Source organism: Triturus cristatus, chromosome 4_2 (assembly GCF_964204655.1).
Source record: "Triturus cristatus chromosome 4_2, aTriCri1.1, whole genome shotgun sequence".
NCBI classification, from domain to species: domain Eukaryota; kingdom Metazoa; phylum Chordata; class Amphibia; order Caudata; family Salamandridae; genus Triturus; species Triturus cristatus.
The window spans coordinates 480,589,517-480,614,373 of NC_140586.1; the positions used below are offsets into that span (position 1 = coordinate 480,589,517).

Genomic DNA, 24,857 nt, shown 5'->3' on the forward strand with positions numbered 1-24,857 from the left:
TCATCCAGTGTACCTATTTTCCCTTCCCCGGGGACCGCATCTCTTTTTCCTTCCATGGAGAGTTATTAAATGTACCATTGCTGGGTTCCTGGTTTGGCATAACAATATTTAGTTGAGGAGGACGAACTCCGTGCATCCTCTGCCTCCCCCCATTTTTCTGATACAATTTTTAAATATATACAGTTGCACAGTTCCAAGTATTTTTCTGTTTCTATGTACATGGGGTGATTTGTCATTCTTGCCTGTTTCTTTGTACACATTTTGACTTCTCTATTCACACGGTTTCAGCATTAAATACCCACTTCTCATGATGTTTCAACCAACTGTCTTTTCAGGAATGTTCTCCACTCCACACCTGTCTGCCACACACACTTGCTAATAATAATCAGCCATAATCATCAATATTATTAGAGGCACAAAAGTCTTTGATGCGTCACTTTACTAACAATGATTGATGCGTTAATCTAAAATATATTTTTACACACTTGCTGCTCTTCATGCAATGCAATGCAACCCAACTACACTTTGCCCTGTGCTGTGCTTCATGACTCATAAGTGTCCGGTGGCATGAGAAGCCCTGCAGTGCAGATCTTTAGGATATTACTGGGCGCACTATTTTTAAGCCTGACCCTTTGTGTCGTAATTTGGCAACATTTCTAGAGTTCTGTTGGTGGAAGAATAGCTCAGTTGGCTGAATTCTGTCTTTGTAAAGGTATGTAGTCGGAATTGCAAACTCTCTACATCTCACAAGGGTCGTACTAGTCACAGCAACCATCCCTGGCAGATTGCTGCTCAACGGGCCCTGGGAGTGGGGGGAGGGGCTGCACAACCAGCCCCCAGTGACAAAACCAGCCACCACGGGCACCAAACAGGCCCCCAGCCCTACGGGAAAATGCCCAGTGCCCGCTACGGCCAGTCCCGCCCTTTATCTCACTCATCGTACTACTATAATTAAATCCACAGACAGCAATTTGGTTTGTGGTGTGTGCTATGTACATGACATACATGTTTAGTGCATATAAAGCTACACTAATATTATCGGTGAGGTGTGCTATATACATGCCAATAGTATTTAGTGTATATCAAACCACAGTATTATAATTGTCAGAACATTTTGTGTCTATGATACACAAATAAAACCACTTGCTTCCTGAGCACACACAGAAGTGTTCAGGCAGAACCCACAGGATTTCACAAGCTGCTAGACCTGAGGGCCCATTTTAACCTGTGCACAGACTGGTTGTGAGAGTGAGGAGATCCTACACACATGCTACCATGTGGCACCAATTGGGCATGTGATGTTATAACTGTTCCTGAGCAAATGATGGTTGTGAAAGGCCATTTGAGTTTGCACTTGGGAATGTGATGGCTGTACTGCTGGCCAACGATTGCCTTGCACTTCTATCATATTTGCACCTTTGCCACACCATTGCAACTCTGTTGGAATGAGTGAATACGATGTCAATGAATACCATGATATGTGCAGGCCCGACAACGGCAATACAAATAAATGCAATATCAGTGTATGCCATAACCTGTGCCCCCATGACAATACCCGTTAATGCAATGTCAATGTATGTCATAACCTGTACTTGCACAGCAGCGTTGACACTGGCAATTACATCAATGTATTTCATAATCCATGCACAAATGACTATACTGTTACTGGTAAGAACAACACCGATGTACGTTATGACCTAGGCAAACATAACAGTGTTGATACCAGTAAAAACAATGTCAATGTATGCTATGACAACTGTATGCACAATGTTAAGGATGTTGAAAAAAATTATACCAGTGACTGCCATATTATTTTCAGGAGTTCTAATAAACTCTAATCATTGCTGTCGGATTCACCCAAGGAGACCTCCCCATCAACCTTGAGTCAGAGATACGTGGTTAGACAAGTCCTACGACCCACGCCCGCATTTAACGAATACTAGGTAACAGGTAGGGTCTCTCTTAACCTAAAGACAAGTACGTTCCCAGGGAAAACCCTGATTGATCCCACTTATAGATAGGTGTACTAAAACAGGTCTGAAGAAATTGGCCCCAATAAAATGGGTTTAGCCAAGGACTTGCAATCCCCAAAAATATCACAAAGCTAGATTCCACATGGAGATAGAAACACTCAATCAGGACACGACATGCACACCATATGTAGTGATTACAAGCTACTCATGCCGAACATCTAGACACACACACTGGCCCACCTTAGCTCTCCTTGAGGTCAAAAGCCATCTGTGTCCTTATCAGATGACTGCACATGTTGATTTACGACTGAGATGCTTTTTTGGAATGTAGAAATTGCTGTATTGTACCTCTTGAACTGTATAAAACAAGGGCCAAAACGTTGTACACAAGAGACTTAACAGAATCTGTTGAGGCTTTCCCGGCCGCAGCATTTAATTAAACCAACTTGTTCCTGTTATGTCAAACGCCTCTTCTCTTTTCATTTATTTAAGGTAAATTCATATCCGAGCAACAGCACTCTATGGCCAGTAATTTAAATAGAGTTTTTTCTGTTTTAGTATCTTTCATCTTTATTTCATTTGTATTGCTTTGATGTGTGTTTTCGAAGTTAGTGATGCAAATTCCTATAATATCGACAGTGTCAATCGTCATGTGACATAACTTCCTGCGAGGTCATCAGGGTCAAAGATCTTATGAGGTCAATTCCTATGAATCCATGAGGGGTGGAGTCAAGGAGTGTGATGTCATTTCCGCTACCCCTGGCATTTTGCTCAATCGACATCCATGCTGACACATGATGCATGGCGGGTTCACTTGGGCTTAATGCTGGCCCCTGCTGTGCAGCAGGGCCCTAACCATTCAGAACCCCCCAACTCTTCAAGGGGGCCCCATTAAGCCTAAGGTCAATGAATACCTGTCAGATATTGGAGACTCAGGAGCCCCCCTCATCATATTCTCTAGGGAAGCCCCCTCATTTTGCATTAAGCCTTGGTGGTTGGTTGGTGGAGAGTGCACAATGGTCAATGCCGAAGCTCATCCCTCATTCCGCCAGAACTTCGAACAGGATCCCAATTTTTCAGTGTGGGGTAGTACTGCACACTGTTACCGGGCGTACCTGCCTTCTGCTAAAAGGAGAATTTCCAGATCATCGTGGCTGGATGTGACTTAATTGAACCCTTATTGTGGGGTTCCTTCTTCTATTCTTCTTGAGATATTCCGTATTTTAACTAGAGAATTCTTGGACAATTCCATCTATTGTATATAGCCATGATGAAGTTCCTATGAATGGAACGAAACGCGTTGGCTGATGCCTAATCTTTTTTACGATAAAGGAATTTAAGGACTCATTCAAAGGACTGACTTCTTTCCTGGTGCACCCCTACCATAATTTCAAAAAACTGTCTTTGTCTGGATTCCAGGGGAGCCCAACTGCGGCAAGTTCCGGAAGCGCATTGCACAGGACTCTTATGATTGTGAATAGGGGTTGATGTGCTGGACCAGTGTTCAGCCGCTGTTTGGAGTATTTTTGTATTTAGTACTGCATACGTGCCCAGCATTCTAGATTCAGGCAGAAGAATTCAGAATTTTTATATTTCAGTAGCTTTATTTTACCTTTCTCCCACCTAAAACTTTCTTTACTTCAATGCAAGTCAACGGGGAAAAGGAACTAAACATTCGTTTTTTCCCCAACATTTTCATCTTTCCTGTATCTAATATTGGCATGTATGGTATTTCCCGAGCTGCATTTACGGCTGGAAGTCTGAATACTTATGCAACTCTGTTATTATTATTACTACCGAATGCAAAATTCTCCATTAATTCAACACATGTCCATGAAAACCTGAGAAACTCAGAGCTGTTCAATCATTGCTTGTGTTTTATATGTGAAGAGGTTTACAGTGGTAATGTAATGTACTGGACTCAAGTTTCCATGGGAAACGTCAATCATTTCCTAGACTCCCTCGTTAGACTGCTCGGCCCGCAAGACGGCTCTGTGGATTACGAAGAGAAATCTATCTTTTCGTCTTTCGGTTTAATTACTCTTAATCACGAGGGGTTTCTGTTGTGAATACTCTCGAAACACGCCACCGCGCACGACAGTCGCTCTTCGGCTATGGTAATAAGATCACGGCGGTGTTTACCTCCCTGCGTTTGCAGTGTCATCTCTGATGGAAAGACACACATGGTGCTGATTAAGGAAGCACGTGGCCTCGGGAATGCAGCAGCTACAGGGCTGGCACCTTTATTTAACATTGCTGAATCTTTCGCTCCACAATGTTTCAATGTGCCCTCTTTAAAACAAATGTTGTTTTGATTAACATGTTGATTAAAATAAAAGTTGCCTTCTATTTAGCATACTTGTGACATACGAAACGCGCCTCAACACGAACAGTGCAAACATTGGTATGTGCTGGCATCAATCGGTTCTCCCAGTTCTGAAGAACTGTTATGTGGTTTAGCCTGCAAAGTGAACAAATAGCAGTAATGCAACAGAGACACCTAGTGGCCACATTAGTTAATTAATAGTGTGAGAGTCTGAAACGTGGACTACTTTTTCTAACCCTTGCCAAACAAGCATTGGCAAAGCCAATAGGCCTAGCCTTTGGATCGCCTTTCACTTTTGGTTCTAGGCATGCTGTAGAGCATCCGCGATGCTGTGCAGCATAGCTTTTAAAAAGTAAAATAAATGTCCATAAGCAGTCCGCCGTGTCATTTTGTAGGCACGTGCACCAATCGCGCACGTGCCTAGAAAATTAAGCTAGTCCTTTTTAGGTCTCGCGCCTAGCGGTGCAGTGCGTAGCTCTGCTCACGCAGCGAGAGACTTTTTGTAGGGGGTTTGCACCACTCGTTTTATAGGGAGATGATCTATCTTTAAACAGGGGAGGTAAATGAGGGAGGCCCTCGGCAGCTGTGCTTCTACCGTGTGTTTACTGTAACTTCCCGATGCTGTAAAGAAGGTGAGGATTTGTTCTAGCATTCCTGGTCTGACGAATGCTCTCTGTTGTCCCATATGTTTCCTCACTTGCAGCTCCCCCCGTGATGCTTATCTCTCTGTTTTAACCTTACAGCTGTCGGACTGTTTACCATACGGTCTCTCTGTTAATGAACGTTAGTACCACAGACTAGTCTTCTAGCCTCGTGCCTGTTCCCGTTGTGTGGTAGTACCACGCATAAGTGACATCCGTTGCAGATGAACGGCTAGTGCACCAGCGCTGTGCAGTATCTTTAAATACGTACTTCCTTTTCTGAGTTGCACCATTTTGACTTTTCTAAGTGTTTGTAGACATGGCTTCATCGATGGAAGTTTAAACGGTCTGTTAATTTATTAGGTTGTGCCTATTATCCTTTACTATAAGTCTGCCAGTTCATCAATGGCCTCAGCTCTTAAACAAGCCGTGGCTATTTAGCAATGTGGTAATCACTTTCGAACCTTCATGGGATTACCAGGTTTCAGTTTGTAACTGACAAATTATTCACTTTTCCCCATGTCCTCTTCACTGTCCTTGTGTGTTATTTTATTTAAAAACTATCTTTAGTTGCAGATATAAAACCTTGCATTAGTGTGGAGTGGCCATGTTTTAGTTTTTGCAGTGGCTAATACACTGTCTTCTGTCACATCTTGCCCTATTTCCCTCTCATCGTCCTCCTTTTTTTTCCTTTCTTGCTCTTTCTCCTATTTTCTATTCGGCCCTTCATAGTTCTTTCTTTCTATAGGTGTCCACTTTTCAGTGTATTGCTGTCTCTCTCTCGTTTTTCCTCTTAACCTACTTCCTTTTTCTTACCTTTGCTTCTTTTTGTGTTTTTTTACCCATACTTCTAGTCTCTTAACCTCCTTTTCTTTCGTGATGCACTCCTCCTTCACCTCTCCCCTCCTCTTCTCTCATCCCATCTTCCCTCACATTCTCATTCTCACACATTTCCTCATCCTCTCATGTCCTACTGCCTAATATCGTCAATCTACCTCCCCCTCCCATCTCTTGGGATCATCTCAAAGACAGCGCAAAATGTCCATTGCCTAAATATGAGCAGATCATTAATTCTCGGTTTTTTTCTTATTTTTTTCCATTATGGTACTGGCAGTCTTTTACTACCGGTAAACGTATTTGTCTTCTTTCCCTTTTTAAATGCCTTTTATCTTCTTGTGTTTTTTTTACCCTTCTATTCGTCTCCCTTTCTTTCCTGATTCTGTCCTTCACCTCTCCCATCCTCTTCTCTCATCCCATCTTCCCTCACATTCTCATCCTCTTAGATCTTTCCTCATCCTCTCATGTCCTACATCAGAACCACACCACAGAATTCCACATCATGCCACAAAGTTCCACTTCATGCCACAAAATTTAACAGCAGACCACATAAATAAACTCCACTACACAAAATAGCATTACACATAATTACACTCTGACACACAGTTCCACTCCACATAATTCAGTACACTCAATACCATATAAATACGATCCACATATTTCCGCTGCACACCATGCCACATAATTCCACTACACAAATCCTCTCCACACCACACAATCTATCTCCACACAATTCCACAGTTAACAATTCCAATTCAATCCACATAATTCCACTCCAAACCACCATACATCCACTCCACTCCATACCAAAACACATAGATAAAAGATAATGTCATATACAATGTCAGTAGCTCTAACTCTCTCAAATGCGAGACCTATTGCATTGCAAATGCTTGTTTTTCTTGTTTGACGATCTGAGTTGGATGGTTACAAAAAACACCACAAAAAAAGATAGGTAGGGGGGGAGGCAACATGGGGTAGAAGATAAGCAAACTGGGCAACACTGGGGGAAGGGGAAAGCAACAGGAGAGGGTTGGCAAAGCAATGCGGGGAAAGAGGAAGCAAAGAGGTCAAAACAAGATGCTAGATGTTATCGTAAAAACCTCCATCCAATGGTACTCTGCGGCCAGAGGTTAGTCGTTAACGTGTCTATGGAGTGCACCACAATAACTTATTAACTGGGCATGTACACCCTGAAAATTGTAAGAAACACAAGAATTACCACCCCATATGGCTGTTTCCGTGTCCCAACAAAGTCCTTGAGAGGGCTGTCACCCACTAGCCCACCAACTACATACAAGACATTAACCTGCTTGGCGCCTCCCAATCCAGCTTCTGAGCTAACCACAGCACAGAGACAGCCCTTATCGCCGTCACTGACGACATCACATCCATCTTCGCAGTAAAACAGCAGCTCTTATCCTCCTTGACCTCCCAGCAGCATTCAATCCCATATCCCATCGCACCCTCATCAACAGACCTGACCCCATCAGAATCCAAGGAAATGCCCTCAAATGGATCGCATAGTTCCTCACAGGGCGAAATCAGGGAATCTGCCTGCCACCCCTCACTTCAGAACCCAAGACCATTGTCTACGGTGTCCCCCACGGATCATCCCTCAACCCCACCCTGTTCCACACCTACATGACACCCCTCGCAGAAATCATCAGAACCTACGGACTCAACATAATATTCTACACAGACGAGATACAATTCATCCCCTTGCTCACCAAAGACCCCTCCACCACCAGGACAAACGTTCTCCACGCCATCACCGACTGGATGAAGACCAATTGCCTGAAGCTCAACACGGACCAGACAGAAGTGCTGATCTTCCAGAAGCACACCTCCTAATGGGACTAAAGCTGGTGGCCCTTTGAGTTGGGACCCACCCCGACATCCACAGACCATGCCCGCAGCCTCGGTATAATCCTCGACAGTAGACTCATCGTGAAGTGCCAAATCAACTCAGTTGCATCTTCCTGCTTCCACACCCTCCAACATGCTCCGCAAACTCTTTAAATGGATCCCCATTAACACCAGGAAAACTGTCATCCAGGCCTTTGTCACCAGCCGGCTCGACTACGGCAATGCTCTCTACTGCGGCATCACCGCCCAACTCCTCAAGAGACTCCAGACCATACAGAAAGCAGCAGCCAGACTAATCCTCAACCTCCTTAGATGCACCTGTATCACCCCTCACCTCAAGAATCTCCAGTTCCCCCCCCCCATCCAGAAGAGATGCAAGTTCAAGCTCCTAACTAAACCTACAGAGCCCTACATGAGCAGGGACCAGCCTACCTCAACCACGCATGAACTTCCACCAACCCGCCAGACACCTGCAGTTCACATCTCTGGCCCTCGTTCACACCCTTCCCCCCCCCCCCCCCCCACATCCGCCACAGCGGAGGCCATGCCTTCTCTTACCTCACAGCAAAGGCCTGGAATGACCTGCCCCTCCACCTACGAACATCCTCCTCCCAGGCAGAATTCAGAAGCGAACTTAAGGTCTGGTTCTTCGAATGAGACCAACTATACCTCAGCACCCAGACACCTCAGTGGTGAGGAGCAGTGCTCTATAAAACTGACAGATTGATTGAATGTGAATTATAGCATGCAATCTTAAGTTTTCTACCTCAAATTTAACACAATCATTTACTGAGCAAGTTGAAAGACTGCACAGCTGTGAAGTATACCACAGACACTGAAGTAGAGCCCACACTGTCTCTGCGCCCTATCTACACCTCACTAATCAATTAATGAAAACATGAAAAAGTTATTGAAACAATTATGTTGAACAGCTGTAATATATGGTATTTAGTAGAATATCGCTTGTAGTAAGTTGAATTTTTGTTATTTAAATAGCTTTCTTTAAAGCGTGCTAGTCTTCAAGATTGCGAGTTTCTAAACTGGGCTGTATGAAATCTCAGCTAATAGTTGTCAGCTGTTAGTGGCCGACATCGGAAAATCCCTGGAATTATGTAACTGCAATAAATAATGCAAAACAATTATGGATATAAAGTGAACATGCCCCGAAGTAAAGTATTACACCTAGAATTCTAAATATGTGAGCCATGAGGCTTCGGACATCGCAAATCGTTCTAACCCATCTCAATTCATTCACATAGCCAGTGCTTAATTTGAGCCTGTGGTTTCTGGTTCTCAAAACTGGCACTGGCCACAGGGTGGCGCTGTCTTTCAAATTTAGAGAGGAGTACAACAACAGTTGTTTATTAATTAAATATACATTAAAAATGACTAATACATACTGGGCAAGCCAATCATATAGCTTTGAGGGAAATGAATAGTCTGAATTGTCACACTTGTAGGAGTGTGATGGTAAGTAATTGTGTTGGTATAACATTAGTAGTGCTGGTAGAGGCAATGGGTGATGCACGCTGTAGTGGCCTAGTGACGAGGGCAGTGCCATTTTTTGTGTTTGTGTGTTTTTTGTTTTTGTTTACAAATTAAGCACGCATGAAGCTTAATCAGAACAAATAACTTGTTCTACAGTGCATTCCTAAGTAAATTAAATGTTACTAGTGTGCCTTCAGCACTAATTGTGCAACCCACTTAAGTTGCCCTGTTAAACATGTTTCAGGCCTGCCATTGCCACCTGTGTGTGTGGTTTTAAACTACCATTTTTTAAACTGGCAAAATAAACCCTTTGCAGGGCCTAAATCTCTTTTTAATACATGCAAGTCACCCCTTGGTGGGCCTTAAACAGCCCATGGGACAGGGTGCAGTCTATTTAAAAAGTTGGACATGTACTTTTAAGATTTACACGTACAGGTAGGGTAAAACTCCTAAATTCATTTTTCACTACTGTGAGGCCTGCCTCTCCCATAGGACAACACTGGGTTGCCTTATTACATTTAATAAGGGATCACTTTCAATTGGGAGCAGGTAAGAATGTTGAGTTTGATATCTACATATTCATACTTTAAAATCCTCTTTAATGCTAAAGTTGGATTTTAAATCACAATTCTGAAAATGCCATTTTAAACAAGTTGATATTTTCTTGTCCTAACCATTTGGTGCCTGCAGCCTGTAACTTGGATCACATGATGAGATGCAGCCAGTAGCTGGCCTTGGTGCATTACTCAGACAGTGGGACAAAAGGGGGAATAGGTGCTGGCAGGATGGGCCACCTCTGACTTGATTGTGGGTGGAGGTATCACCTACCAACCTTTCATATCACAAAGGCTCTTCCATAGCACACTCACAAAGAACAAGCTAGGGCCAGGACAGAGAGGCAGTACATTGCAGACACCTCTGCAGGGGTAGGACTCTAGAAGTTTTTCCTACTTCAAAGGGGGCACCAGGTATAATTATTTGACCCTCGGAGCCAACTCTTCAGTACACCTCTGGACCTGTGGAAGACTCAGAAGGAATACCATGCTGCTCTGCTGCAAGAAGGACTGCTACTCTGCTGCCTAACTAAGAATGACTGGGCCTGCATCTTGAACCCAAGACCACCCAAGTGACTCCATGGGCTAGTTGGCTGGCCTCTGATCAGAGCCTTCGGGGGCACAAAAGGCTTCAACCACCTTATTTATTTTATTTATTTAACGATTTGTAGAGCGCCTGGTGACCCGAAGGCATCCCCGCGCTATATTGATTGTATTATCCAGAGGAGAGGGGAAGAAAGAGAAGGGACTTTATTTTGGGAATAAAAGCGTTTTCAGTTTTTTTCTGAAGATCAGATAACTGGGCTCCAGTCTAAGGGTGCGGGGGAGGGAGTTCCACCCGGCAGATGCCTTCACGGAGAAGCGTCTGCCTCCAGTCCGTGTCTTTCTGTATTTGGGGATGTTGGCCAGTCGCTCATACTCAGACCGAAGGGATCTGGGGGCCTTATAAGGAGTCACCAGGTCGCTGAGGATCATAGGGCCAACTCCATTCATCAATTTGTGTGCAGTGCACATGGCCTTAAATTCCACCCTTTGGCGCACTGGCAGCCAGTGCAGGGCCCTGATTGCTGGTCTGGCTGATACTCTGGAGGGAAGGTTCATAAGTAGTTGGGCTGCTGCATTCTGTGTGCGTTGAAGTTTAGCCATGGTGGCCTCTGGGGCTCCCAGATAAACCATGTTGCTGTAGTCCAACTGTGCCAGTATTAAACCTTGGACTAGGAGTTTTCTAGATGTGGGCGGGAGTAAGGGGAGAATCTTGCGGGTGGTGCGCATAAGCCCGAAGCAGGTACCTGCTGTTTTGGACGCTTGCGTTTTCATTGAAAGCTCGGGTCTTGATTTCTGGTTTCGGGGTGGGAATTTCCCCGAACACGTCTGGCCAGACCGATGGGGGGATAGTCGCCCATTGCTTTCCCATGAGCATAACTCCAGTCTTTGACCCGTTTAATTTAAGTGATGATTCACACATCCAACTGTGAATTTCCGTGAGGCAATTTACCAGATTGTCCGGGTTGTCGTCCAGTTGGGATAGAGAGACGACCAGCTGTGTGTCATCAGCATAACTCACTATTTTGATCCCGAAGGGGGTCACCACATCTTCGAGAGGGGCCATATAGGCATTAAAAAGCGTGGGGCTTAAAGACGACCCCTGGGGAACCCCGCTCGTGAGGGGGAGAATGGTCGAGTGGTGATTGCCATCCATACCTGGAACGAACGCCCAGCAAGGAAGGACTCTATCCACCTGAGCGCCGCCCCAGTGAGCCCTGCTGCCGCCAACCGATGGAGAAGGACACGATGGTTGACTGTGTCGAAGGCTGCACTAAGATCCAGGAGGATCACTGCCACTGACCCTCCTGAATCCAAAATGCGCCTTGCCTCCTCGATGACGGCAAGAAGGGCGGTGTCTGTGCCATGGCCAGGGCGAAACCCAGTTTGGGATTGCCGTAAGATGTTGTTTACCTCGAGAAAATGTGACAGTTGTCCATTGACCAGTTTCTCGGCTACTTTGCTAATGCAAGGGAGGAGTGAGATTGGCCGGTAGTTTGCCATATCTGCTGGGTCCAGCTGGGTTTTTTTTTAGGAGTGCTTTAACTACTGCACTCTTCCAGCTAGCGGGTACAGAGCCTTGGGCGAGCGAACTGTTTATAAGCTCCGTGATCGTTGGTACGATGACTGGGGCTACGGTTTTGAGAAATCTAATAGGTGCGGGATCCAGAGGTGATCCGCTTTTCATTTTGGCCATGGTTACATCTACCTCGTTACTGGTTACTGCCCTAAACATCGCTAGTTGGGGGCGCAAGCTGTTTCCTGTCTGACTGATGGGGGTTTCATTGTCCATGTGGCTTGATAGACAGGGAGGGGGAAGGGATGCTAAAATGCGGGCGATTTTGTCATTAAAGTAGGTAGCTAGTTCGTTGCTTCGGTCTACCGGGGGGGTGTTAGAGGATGGAGGAGCTGGTATTTTCAGTAGCTCTTTTACGATAAGGAAGAATTCCCTTGTTGAGTTGGTGGAGTCTTTTATCCGTGTATCGTAATGGGAGGCTTTGGTGCGTTTAAGGGCAGATTTGTATATTCTCACTGATTTCTGGTAATCTTCCTTGCTAGCGTACTGCCAGTCTTTCCTCCATAGCCGCTCAGCTTTCTTGCAATTTTTGCGTAGCATCCGAAGTTCCGGGGTGTACCATGGGGCGGATCCTGGTTTCCCGTTTTTATCCTCCCGGGTTCTAAAGGGGAGTATGGAGTCTAGGGATGTGACAATCCACTCTCTGAAATTACTGTCAGCGATAACAGGGTCTTCAGAATAAGAAGGGGTAGTTGCCTTCAGGGTCCTGGCCCAGTCTTCTGTGGGGAGCTTGGACCATGCCCTGTCCCCGGTATAAGTGGGAGGTTTGTGAGGTTTACTGAAGACTCCTGGTAGCTGGAAGGAGACTAAAAAATGGTCCGTCCAAGGGAGGGGGAGGGACTCACCAGCTTGCATGGTGGGGGTGCTCGTGAACACCGGGTCCAGCAAGTGACCTTTGTTATGTGTAGCTCCGGAGTTTAGGAGGTGGAGGTCGTAGGCCGCCAGGTCTGTGATCAGGTCGGCTGCCCCTGTATTTAGAGGTTCATCAAAATGAATATTCAGGTCTCCTAGTATCGTAAAGTTGGTGGTGGAGTGTGCCTGTGATGCTACCGTATCCAGGAGAGCATTGGAAAAAGAGCCTGGATGACCGGGGGGGCGATAGACTAAGAGGCCTGATAGTGAGTTCGTCGGGTCCAACTTGATCGTGAACTGAAGGCTTTCAGAATCAAGGACGTGCGCATCGTTAGTTTTGCAGGGGAAATGATCCCGATGGATGATGGCAACACCACCACCCCTACCGGAGGGACGAGGTAGGGACTGAATAAGAAAGCCCGGGGGAGTAGCTAGGACCATATCTGAGTCCGAGTGAGAGGAGAGCCACGTTTCTGTCAGGAACAGAGCGTCGATCTCATGGTCTTCTATGATATGGTTAATTAACAGCGCGTGTTTGGGGAGAGAGCGACAGTTCAGGGTGGCGAGTTTAAGGGTTGAGGGCCTATAAGGTCGGTTAAGGAGTTTGAGCTGGACTGGGTGGCAAAAGGTGCAGCTGGTGAATGGACCTTCAAGATCATGAACGTACTTACAAGAAGTAGCGATGGTGGGTCTGAGACTTAAGAGGTCCCGACGTGAGTAGCTTACCTTAAAGGCAGCTTTGTCCGACAGGGGTTCTGGCCCTAGGCCCGGCCGTGCGCGGACGGGCGCAGACGGGCTTGCCTTAGGCGCGCCTTCGGCGCGCAAACGGCGCTCCCGCTGCGCTCGTCCGCTGCGCTGGTATGGTCGACACATTTGTAGTGAGTGTTACGGGCGTGTCCTCGCAGTGGGCGTGGCTCCGCCTGCGAACCGCGATGGTGGTATGGGCGTTTACCCTGTGTCAGCGCTGGATGTCGCTGTATCAGGGGGGGTCTAGGAGGGCTGCTTTAGCGCGTGTGAGCCGGCGCTTTCAATGCAGGTGAGGTCAATGCTTTTTTTAAATAAAAAACAGTGAAGTACAAGTTTTAAAAACAAGGAGCAAAATGCAGTCCTCCGGCTTTCCGCCTCAGAGGATAAACAAAACAATCTTGAACCAAGCACCTGGACTATAGCTGCTGTGAGTGCCCCGCAGTCCTGGAACCTTGGAAGTGAGCCGGAAGGTCCTCTGCCAGCCCAGCTGTGGTTCCAAGCAGAAGCAACAAATCACCTCAGAACCTATGCTGTACGACGTAGGACCTCAGAGGTCCTGGGAACAGTGGCTGTACGACACATCCTTGATGAAGGATCTCACAACGCAGTCCCGCAGCTCCTCATAACCTCTGCTGTGCGATATATCCTCGATGCAGGATCTTGCATTTCCGCCCTGAACCACCACTCCATGATGCATCCTCAACACGGGACCAGGCAATGCTCCGCAACCAGGATTTAGCCTACCTATTTCAGCTGGTCCCTGTATCCGGCCCGCACTCCACCACAGTCAGCCTGAACTTGTGTTTTCGTCCCGATCTAGTGCGACCAGATAAGCTTTTAAGCACTATTTCTATTTAAACCTTTAAAATTGCATATCTCTGGTTCTACAATTAGATTTTTTTGTTTTGGTATCTAGGAATTTATTAAAATATACTCTAGTTTTGAAAATTGTTGTGGGATTCTTCTTGTGCTGCGTTTTCACTTTTTTACTGTTTGAGGTGCTGCATAATTACTTTACACACTGTATCAAAGGTAAGCCTGACTCGAAAGCAGTGTTCTTGACGTATAAGAAGCTGATCAATAATGCGCCAGATCCTCTCAAAGTGGAGGAACGATGGGTTGGAACTGGATGACGAGGAGTGGCAGGAGGCGGTGGCCTCCCCGCGGGAGTTTGCAATCTCCTCCAGGCTACGTCTGGTACAATTGAAAATCCTCCATAGAATCTACATCACGGGGACTCAGCTCGCCAAAATGGGTGTGGCAGGTGAGGGCCTGTGCAGGAGGCAATGTAGTCAAGTGGGCACATTTATGCATATCCTGTGGGAGTGTGTATATATACAGAAGTACTGGAAGAAGATACACGCCTGTCTAGGTGAGGTTCTTGGACTTGTGGTGGGGATCGAGGCTAAGAGATGCCTTTTAAATGTATGGGAACCCACAGACTTAGGCAGGAAAGACCGTATATGGGTCACATTGGGACTGATGGTCGCTAAAAGGAATCTGGCACGGCTGTATGGAGCTGGGACATCACCCAGTGTTGAGGGGTGGAAAGCAGACATGGATTGGTGCACGTTATGGGAAAAACTGTGTATTTCTCTAGAGGGTGCCCCAAAAGGTGGACATATGGAGCAAGTGAAATAGCTACCGTGGTAATATATGCGAGCCCCCAGTTGTTCTGTCTCTGGACGATCCAGTGACGTCATAGTGATTCCTGCACCACTTTTTGTATGCTAGATTGTATAATGGTGTAAAATGCGATTATAACCTTGTAACGTGACTCATCTCAGCAAATTGCAAATGAACATGTCTTTTTGCTGTTTAATAAAAATATATTTTTAAAAAATGTAAGCCTGACTGCGTTTGTGCCAAGCTACAAGTGGGTTGAGCACTAGCTAATTTGGGGTTTGCTCATGAGTCACCCTGACAAGAATTGAGGTTGCCCCAAACCTATAGCCCTATTTCTTACAGAAGGAATGCGGAGTAAGCACTTTGGGTGCTTCTCTGTCAACATGTGTACTTTATTAGTGTTACTGAGAGAATAAGTTATATATTTGTCTATCACCATGCTCTCAAAAAACTTTACAGTATGACATACAACACAATAACATTTAACAAGCAACTCACCCTAAGACACAGAAAACAAAACTAGCAAATATTTATGCTGCAAAAGTGAAACTAAATGTGGCCCAATAACACGTTATTTGGAGCAACTGTACTAATAAAAGCATGTTCACACGTTTATTAACAATTTATTAACTACATTGTAATGGTCAAATTCCAGTTTCTTACAGCAGTACGCAAAACTGACATGACAAAAAACTGGGTTCACTGCCTCACAGACTGCATGCAACAACTATTGAACACAGGGAAACAAACAATTTTCCTTATAGTGAGTAAACCTCTTCAATGAGGATTTACCTTACTGCACAAAGTTAAACCCATGTATCCTGGTTTTGTTTAAATATATTTTGTTAAAACAAATACACATGAAAAGAATCCCATGGCATAAACCATATATGCAGATGCACAGAGTAAATATACTATTCATTACCATTGTTGAGGGAGAGGAGGGTCATCGTGACCCACCCGAGGCTTCGTCTATGATGAATCACGGCCCCTACCCACACTCAACAATGGTAATAAATAGCATACTACGCTCTGTACATCTGCATGTGTACTATTTATGCCTCGGAACTGAAAATAAAGGTGGCCCAATAGCACAATGTTTAGATCAACTTTCCTAATAAACATCTATTGACACTAGTATTTTCACAGAGCAAACTTGAAATTTGAATATATATATATATATATATATATTTTCACTGAAAAAACCAAAGGTTAAAGTAATGTAAGACTTTTGTGAATGTCAGTTAAAACATAACATTTTAAACTAAAAATAAAAACACAAAAATTCACCAGCTATGGTTTAGTAAGCTAACTAGAACATGTGCCCCCACCATGCCCAGTGTCCTTATCAATGATGCATTTGAGATGTTATCAGCGATGTCATTGCACATGTAATGAGTGATGCAATCTGTGATGTCATAAGCAGAGCATGGTGCGGCACAATTTCTAGTTAGCTCAATAAACTAGATCTGGTGAATTTCAGTGTGTTTTTTAAAATTATAATGTTACATTTTAACTGGCGTTTTCACTTTAACCTTTGAGCTTTTTCAGTAAATACCTAGGGTTTCTTTAAAGTAAAGATAGATCTTATTACACCTCTACAAGGATCTTTATTCGGTTAAAAAACCATAAAAGAAACCTACAATTCATTGTAACAATTCCATTAAAATCGCAATTAAAAATTTCCAAATGTTAACATCTCTATGATGTTATCTTAAATAACAATACTGTGTAAAAACAACTTGCCATTAAACCATGTTACAAATATCCGAAAAACGACGCTGAGCTTACTACCACAGGGAAGCTAGTGCCAGGGTCAGGTAAAAGAATGTTGTCCCTCTGGAAATTAGATTCTGCTACACTAGGGTCCAAAGAAACCCCATTAAATCCTGATGGAATAACTTTAGAGTGGGAACTAGGATGCGTTGTATTGTCTGCCGCACAGCAACTAATGTTAGCAATGATGTGGAGTAAATTGGATCCCTACAACACAAACTCCGCTTCACTGAAGTCTGAAGAGTCTACAGTAGGGTTGGGGCGTCACTCAACATATGACAGGTCAGACAAAGGGAGGAAGCGGTTAAGTTACCATACTCAACCCCCAGCAGGTGGCCAAAGCCCACCATGCACCCAGTGGAGTTGAGCGCAGGGTCTGGCCTTAAGCCACAACCAACACTCACCCCTGTGGGCGGCCAACCGTCACGGACACCCACCATACATTTTTTTTGCAATTCATTATCCAGTCCCTTGGGAGTCCCTTGGGATTGTGGCAACCGGCCAATTTTTTTTCTTTCATTTTGAGCTCTTGGGGCATTCCTTTGAGACCCTCTACAAGGGCTAGGGGATCAGTGTATCTATATCCTGCCCACTTTAAGTAATTTTTCAAAAACCATTTCAGGACAGGGGACTAAGCTCCTGAATTCTGTAATGGCCACCGCTGCATTACTTTTAATGTTGCTGCCAGCCAATCAGAGCGCTCGGTCTGAAAAAGCCCCTTCAGCTATTCAGAAGGTTTAACATTTTTAATTCAAGCCCAACGGTCCGACATTCATAAATTATTAACCTTAATTTCTCAAAAACGACAGAACGGATCTACACTAAATCATAAAAAGCATGCTTTCTGGGTAAAAAGCACAAAAGGTGGCACACTGTCAGTTTAACCCTTGAGGTCAGCGCTCTGGAGAAAACAAAGGAGATCCCATGGACCCCCACCAGACATCCACCTACAGGCGGGTTCAGTCACTCACTCCATCTCTGTCCCCTCACTAAAGTGCAGGCACGTTCCGCCTGAATAGTGAAACACATAGTGGCTGATTAAAGGAGCTGCTCGGTATTTCACTGAATGCACACGTCCAGGGCAGCGCAAGTTCACGGATGCCCTGGGAGCAGCACATTCACTGCAATTGGCTGCACTGTTCATGTTCGCGCCCAGTGCAACAGTTAAAAGGTTTGATGGCGGCTCCAGCATGAATGGTATGCCCGATACACAATATGGCCCCAGATCTTCTCTGATGTCTGCAGTTGAGAAATCTGTCTCGTCACTCTCAGTGCGCCCTCTGACGCCTTCTTTGCATTGCACCCATGTCCATAATAGAGCCCGGGATCAGAGGCAAGGAGATTCCCTCATTTGCATGGGCCACGGACCCATGCAAATGAGGGAATGCACTCTCGAGATAGCGCTGGTTCTACATGTGGTCCAGCACTATCAGTATTACTGAAGGGGCCGCACAAACGTCTGTGGCTCTATCTATAATACCAAAGTCCCCGGGGGTGGACAAAGCGACCCTACATGTCTGTTGGCCCCAGGGTACTTTGAGTAATAAGGAGCCTAATGTCTTTATTGATCTTTCTGCAATCCCGGGTGTTTATTTGTATTAATGGACTGCTCCCTCAATAGCGTCACTCATGACACCATAGGCAACAATTCAAAGCTGGTTCTGCTTCATCTTGAGTGAAATCACTCACATATGCGGTTCAACATGGATCCCAAAATCTTCCCTTTATTTAACATATCCAAAAGCCCACATAATCCTGCAATACCAACTTCAATTCCAAATATACACTGAAAATATTTACCTGTGTACCCGAGTGAGCAGCCACAAGGAACACTGCTAGAACATCACCAACTGCCTTAAAATGCGTACTAATGGATGGAGAGATACCTCTATCGGAGCAGATCAAAAGGGTAAATCCTGAGAACTGGACATCTCTCTGATGAGAGCCTTTATTTCGAGTGGCTGGAGGAGGAAGGTATCATGTTGACTCCTTCCAAAGCCGTAAAAAAAATGTTGCAGCGTGGTTCATCTCTAACCCATGTTAAGATCATAGAGGTTACTAAAAATATCAATTTCTATCTCATGTTGCAGAGACGGATCCAACATTTGTCGTAGTCTCCAATCCAGATCAAATTAACAATTGACTTGGTGCGAACGAGACTGGTTTACTACAATGTTGTCTGTGCAGGAGTGCCACAAACAGAAATTCGGAACTACAGATATGTAGTCTCAAGCTGCTAGAAGAAATCTTCTCATCACACAGGCCCCTCAATGACTGTATTAGAGCACAGGTGCACAGACAATACATTACATTTAATATCTCCTGCATTGTCTTAAAGGCTGGTTGGGAATCATCTCAAAATACCTTTAGACTCTATTCATGAGTTAAGCTCCAAACCAAAATCTGAGATAAAGTGCTGGAAACCGGCTTGTTCTGGTCAGAATCACCTGAGAGACCCAGGCGCAAAGTCAATTCACACTGTGGGAACTAAGCTCTGGAAAGCTCTGGATCAATACCTGAAAAGTCAGCTCATCTTTGCAACTTCTTAAAACAATCTGAACACAAACATGTTAAAGAACTTTTCACTTCCATGAAAACAGAAAGGGACAGTGGGACTCTGTAAAGACGTTCGACACCCTCTGAAAACCCATGACCAGTACTCTAACAACAGTGTTGAGTGTCCTAAAAAAGTGGGATTTGTTATCAAATTATTACCAAAAACTGAAATGATCATTATTAACTACTAAACAAAAAAAACAATCAGCAGCTTTCAAACTGTTTTCACCAGGTAAGTCCCAAACGTGGTTAGCAGCAGATGCACTGTAATGGTAAATATTAAAATGGTAAAAAGATATACATTTTGAAATATTTAAGGATTCGAATTATCTTCTAAAATTATAGCTATGTCCCACTTTATATCATTTGGCTTTGAAGACATTTTGAATGAAGGGCACTCAAATTTAGGTTTCTCAATTCTACAGGCTCGAGCACAAAAATAAAATGAATATTAAAAAAAAAAAACATGGAGAGGATTTCTTTTAAAGTAAAATCTCTTACCCAGGTCATTCGCTAAAGAAGCTGGATCCGAAGTTCCAAGGGTGGCCTCGAACTCCTCCTGGAGGCGATAGGCTCGCTGCAGTAAAGATTCAAGTTTATGAATGAAGTCTGCACTGATGATATCCTGCAAGTAAATGGAATAAATCAGTGCCTAAAAAAAACATTGTTAATATCTTGAATTTATTTCAGAATTCATAAATGTTTTCACAATTTCAGAGTTTGTGCATTACATCTTCAATTTAACACAAAACTGGTGCTCTGGAGTGGCTCTACCAAGCAAAAGCTTGATGCTTCATCAGAGGCTGCCAAATAGGTGTCCGTTTGATGGCATGCTTTAGAGATGCCATTGACATAAACCACAAGAGAGCCTTTTAACATTTTGCTTGTGCTGCCACACAGCGGCAGAACTAAGGCAAAGCATATTGTGATCAACATAGAAAAGTGGTCAGCAGGTCACTGAGCATACTGCAGAACCTGTTGCCATGGCAACTGAAACATGCATCCCTTCCGCTCGCATAGGCGGGAGTCCATGTGTGGCAATGTCTGCACTGCCTCTTGCTGCCAAAGAATACACTGGCAAAAGGAAGCAAATCCCTCTACCAGTCCTCTGTCCCCCCCTCCACTCCCCGAGTCCGGCACTTTGGTCCGTGTTCTTGATTCATTAACCTTATATTGCCCCTGTGCACTGCCTGCTAGACTATCCCAGGCTCCACCAGGAACTCACCTGATCCTTGCACCTCTGCTCCATTTCTCCACCTGACCCCCTATTTTCATTCAAACTACACTGCTCCCACTCCTGTCTGAGTGATCCTAACTGCTCCACTCCCCATGCCCTTGTACCCCGCTCCCCCAGGCTGCGCAAGTTGCTCCCCTCCCTGCCTCAGAGCATGGATCAGGAGCTGTATAAGGTAGAGTAAAGAAGCAACAAACCCAAAAGAGCAGTGGGAAGAGCTAGAAAGAAAGGTATATAGAAAAAATAAAGTTACTGTATTGTGTGTGGGGGGGGGGGGTGTGAATGCACGAGCGACTTCATGTGTGCATGTCTGGGAGTGCATAGCAGCGTGGTTTGTATGACTGTGCATGTTAATATCAGTGTAGAGGCGAGGTGTGCTTGCTTTGAGCTTTATGATGGTAATTCCTAGCAATAGTCCAGCCTGAGCACAATGGTGGTATAATGTGGCAACATGCAGGCACCTGCACAATAGTGGTAATTTGCGGTAAAATGCAGCCCTTGACACAAAGGTGGGAATCCCAGGCAACTTGCTGGCTGTGGCACACTGGTAGAAATTTCTGGCAACATGCTGGGCCTAGCAGAATGACGGTAATTAAAAATGCAACGATTGGGGGGCGTGGCCAGGCGCCAACGAAGATGGCTGCTTAGGTCCCGAGCTCCGCCGAGCTAACTGTGCTGCCAGCAAATATCCACACCATTATCCGGGCTGCGAGTGTCGAGGACCCCGCGCCACACTTCCGAGGGGTGGCGTGACCGCTAGTGACCAGGAGCGGCGCTCCAAAAGCGGAAGGGCGCTCGGCGGCGGTGTCTGCTGCTGTCGCAGCGGCGTTGGCGAGCGGCTGGAGCCGGAGGTGCGGGCTCGCCGCCACTCGAGGCCCCGGCGTGCGGCCTACCCCGGTTGCGGGGCTGGCGAGGACGGATGGCGGAGGGTGGCGGCCGAGCTGCTGGGCACTGCGGAGGATCTCCGGCGCTTTGCTGAGGAGGGTACCAATGCCGCTGACGACCAGGAGGGGTGGACTGCGAATGAGGAGCTGAGCCCCCGGGCCTACATCCTGGCATGCGAGGGAGTCCGAGGTACAGGAGGGGCTGCATACCCGCTGAGATAATATTGTCTGCTGGAGCGGTGGGGAGAGTGCGGCGGCCCTACCAGTGGAGCATCGCGGGGCTGCGGTAGCGGCAGCAATCAACGGCGACGAAGCAGCTTGACGGGTGCAGCCTGCCCGGGGGGGTGACGAGCCCGGACCGTCACTCAATCGCCCGGTGGCCTGGGGAACCCCGAGTGTGGCCCCCGCCCGGTGGATGGTGTGAGGCTCGGCGCCGGGAGTGGTGCGGACGCTGCTGATCCTCCCAAGCGCCGGTTCGCGGCCGGAGGGGGCAACGACGGGGTGCTGCCCCGAGAGGCGAGGAGGCGACAGCGTGGACCGGGAGTCCTTACCGGCGACTGCGCTGAGTGACGTCCTTGGCGAGGCGGCAGACGGTGTGCGCCATGCGCCCAAAGGTGGGGAAGCACACGCAGACTAACAAGCTGGACAAGTACGCGGGTGCCCACTGGCCCAACGCTCTCTGGGGTACCGATGGACGCTAATGCAGAGAAGACGGAGCCCTCCCTAACCTCCATTATGGCCGCCATACAGACCCTGGGCACTAATCTTGAGACCAAAGTAGATAAGATCGAGGTCAACCTTCTACGTACGGACCTCGGTAAAACCACGGAGAGGTCCAAAGCGAATGAGACGAACATTACGGCCCTGCAGGCCTCGGAGAAGCGACTGGAGGGACGCATCAACGAGCTCGTCCTCCAACACCGCCAAATGGCGCTGCGGCTCGAGGATCAAGAGGGGAGGGCGCGGCGCAGCAACATCCACGTCGTAGGTGTGCCGGAGGGAGTGGAAGGGGACAGCGTGGAGCTCTTTCTCGAAGACCTCATTCTCCAACACCTGAAGCCCGGGAGGCTTTCGAAGCTCTTCACGATTGAGCGCGCTCACCGAGCCCTGATCCCCAGGCCTAGACCGGGAGCCCCGCCCAGGACAATTATCGCTAAGATCCTGAACTACCGGAACCGGGACGCTATCCTTCAAGAGGCCAGGAGGCGGGGGGATCTTCAGCGCGAAGGGGCCACTATCAGATTCTTCCCAGACTTCAAGCTCCCGAGTGCAGCAGGAGCGCCGCTCGTTCCTGGGTGTCAAGGCGGCGCTCAGGGATCGCGGTATTAAATACATGATGTTTTTTCCCGCCAAGCTGAAAATCATCGCGGAGGGCAAGTCGTACTTCTTCACTTCGCCGGCTGCGGTCCAGGAGTGGCTCGACGTGGCGCAGGCGGAGGACGGCAGTAGGCGCGAACGTGACCGCCCGCTGCGGGTTGTGGAGGCTTCCCCTGGATTGGCGGCGGATGGACTGGGGAGAGCAGAGCAGAGTCAAGGGTCGTGGCGGTCCAGATCAAACAGCCCCTGCTGGGACTCTCCCCCGGACACGGCGAAGCGCTGAGCCTTGCGCCAACGGCCTCCGGCCGCAACGAACAGTAATGTATTTGTTATGCGCTGGGGTTCCAAAGACTATGGCGGGACTCTGGTGAGGGCATGGTTACTCTCCCGCAAATTGACATTGAGGGGGTCCCTTGATTGCCTCGCATGCTTGCTGGTGTAACGGTTTGGGCGGCACAGTGGTGGCAGCGGCTGGAGTGGGTGCTGGCCTCCGTTCTCCCCCACATAGTTTTTCCGGGGAGGGTGGCTACTCTCTCCGGGTTGGGATGGGCGACAGGTGCTCTGCTAATTGGGGAAGTGGGTAGTTTAAGACCTACGGAGCAGGGGGCAGGGCGGGGGGGTGGGGGGGCTTGTTTGGGGAAATGTTACAGCTGATGCACTCATGTTGCTGCGACTGTCAGGTGTTGATTCATTGGACTCGGTCTGACTTCTGCTATGTATAGCTGTAGGGTGTTGGGGGGGTGGGGGGGAAGGTGGGGAGGTTGCAGGTTTGTTTTGGTCACACACTGATGGGCGACAAGGGGTGGTGGGCAGCGCCGGTGCTTGGAGACGGCCAGGATTCTACAGCAGGGACTATGGCTAGCGGAGGGGGATACAGATCCTTAGCTGGAATGTCAATGGGCTGGGGAATGGGCTTAAACGTACTATTGTCCTGCAGTTCCTTAAACGACACCTCCCTGATATAGTATTTCTGCAGGAAACACACTTGATGGGGAATACGTGCCAGGCCCTCAATAGATGGGGATATACCCTAGCGGTTCACTCCGGCTTCACCTCTGGATCGCGGGGAGTGGGGATACTGGTTCGCCGTTCCCTGCCCCTGCACATTGACCACACTGAGCTAGACCCCCTCGGCCGTTTTGCGGGTCTGTCGGGGAGGTGGGCGGGTCGACGGGTTAACTTTGTCTCCATATATATCCCTCCCGGCCTGCAGGCACAGGCATACGTGGACTTGGGGAGACTCCTGCTCTCCCTCCCTGACGGGCAGATGATCATAGGGGGGGACTTTAATGCCGTTGCCTCTGGCACCCTAGACAGGCACCCGCCCAGGGACACGCCCACGGGGCAAAGGTGGTTGGCGGATTTCATCGACGCCTTTGGGCACACGGACGCCTGGCGGCTGCTGCACCCTGCGAGTAGGCACTTCACATTCCACTCCGGTCCGCATCGCTCTTTCTCCCGCCTGGACTACGTCCTGACCTCCATGCGGCCGGACATGCTCATCCGAGAGGCCTCCCTCCTGGCGCGGGGTATTTCTGACCATTCCCCAGTATACATACAGATCGCGCTGGGGGCTGGCCGGGAGGGATGCGTCGCCCCAATACTCGCTTGGCGTCTCAAGAATGAGGACCTGCGGAAAAAACTGACCAGCGCCATTGAGCGCTATTTCAAGCTTAACATTGGGTCGACGGGCTCCGCGGTAACCCTGTGGGAAGCTTTCAAGGCGGTGTGGCGGGGGGAGGCCCTCTCGGCCATTGCCGGCGGCCGTAAAGAACGAGAGGCGCAGATCGCCTCGGTCGAGACGGACCTGCGAGTGCTGGAAGAGGCAGCATGCGCGGAGAAGGAGCCGGGGGTGCAACATCGGCTACGGCTCAAAACCGCAGAGTACAAAGAGCTGGTCACGCTCGCTGCTCAGACGGCCATTCAGCACAAGGTGGGCAAGCTGTACGACCAGGGAGATAAGGCAGGCAAACTTATTGCGTGGCTGGACAAAAAGCAGCGGGCCGCGACGGTGGTGCCGGTGATCACGACAGTGTTGGGCGCGACGCTCATGGAGCC

At 47.4% G+C, this 24,857-nt stretch overlaps 1 protein-coding gene across 4 annotated transcripts in view; it reads right to left on the minus strand.

Annotated features, from left to right (window-relative positions):
* Positions 1-24,857, minus strand: part of MIGA1 (mitoguardin 1) — a 738,294-nt gene that overhangs the window by 499,306 nt on the left and 214,131 nt on the right. For all 4 annotated transcript variants that reach the window (XM_085600123.1, XM_085600124.1, XM_085600121.1 and 1 more), the window contains one exon: positions 19,866-19,989. In XM_085600123.1, the coding sequence (XP_085456249.1) occupies positions 19,866-19,989 (124 nt within the window). The remainder of the gene's footprint in view (positions 1-19,865; positions 19,990-24,857) is intronic.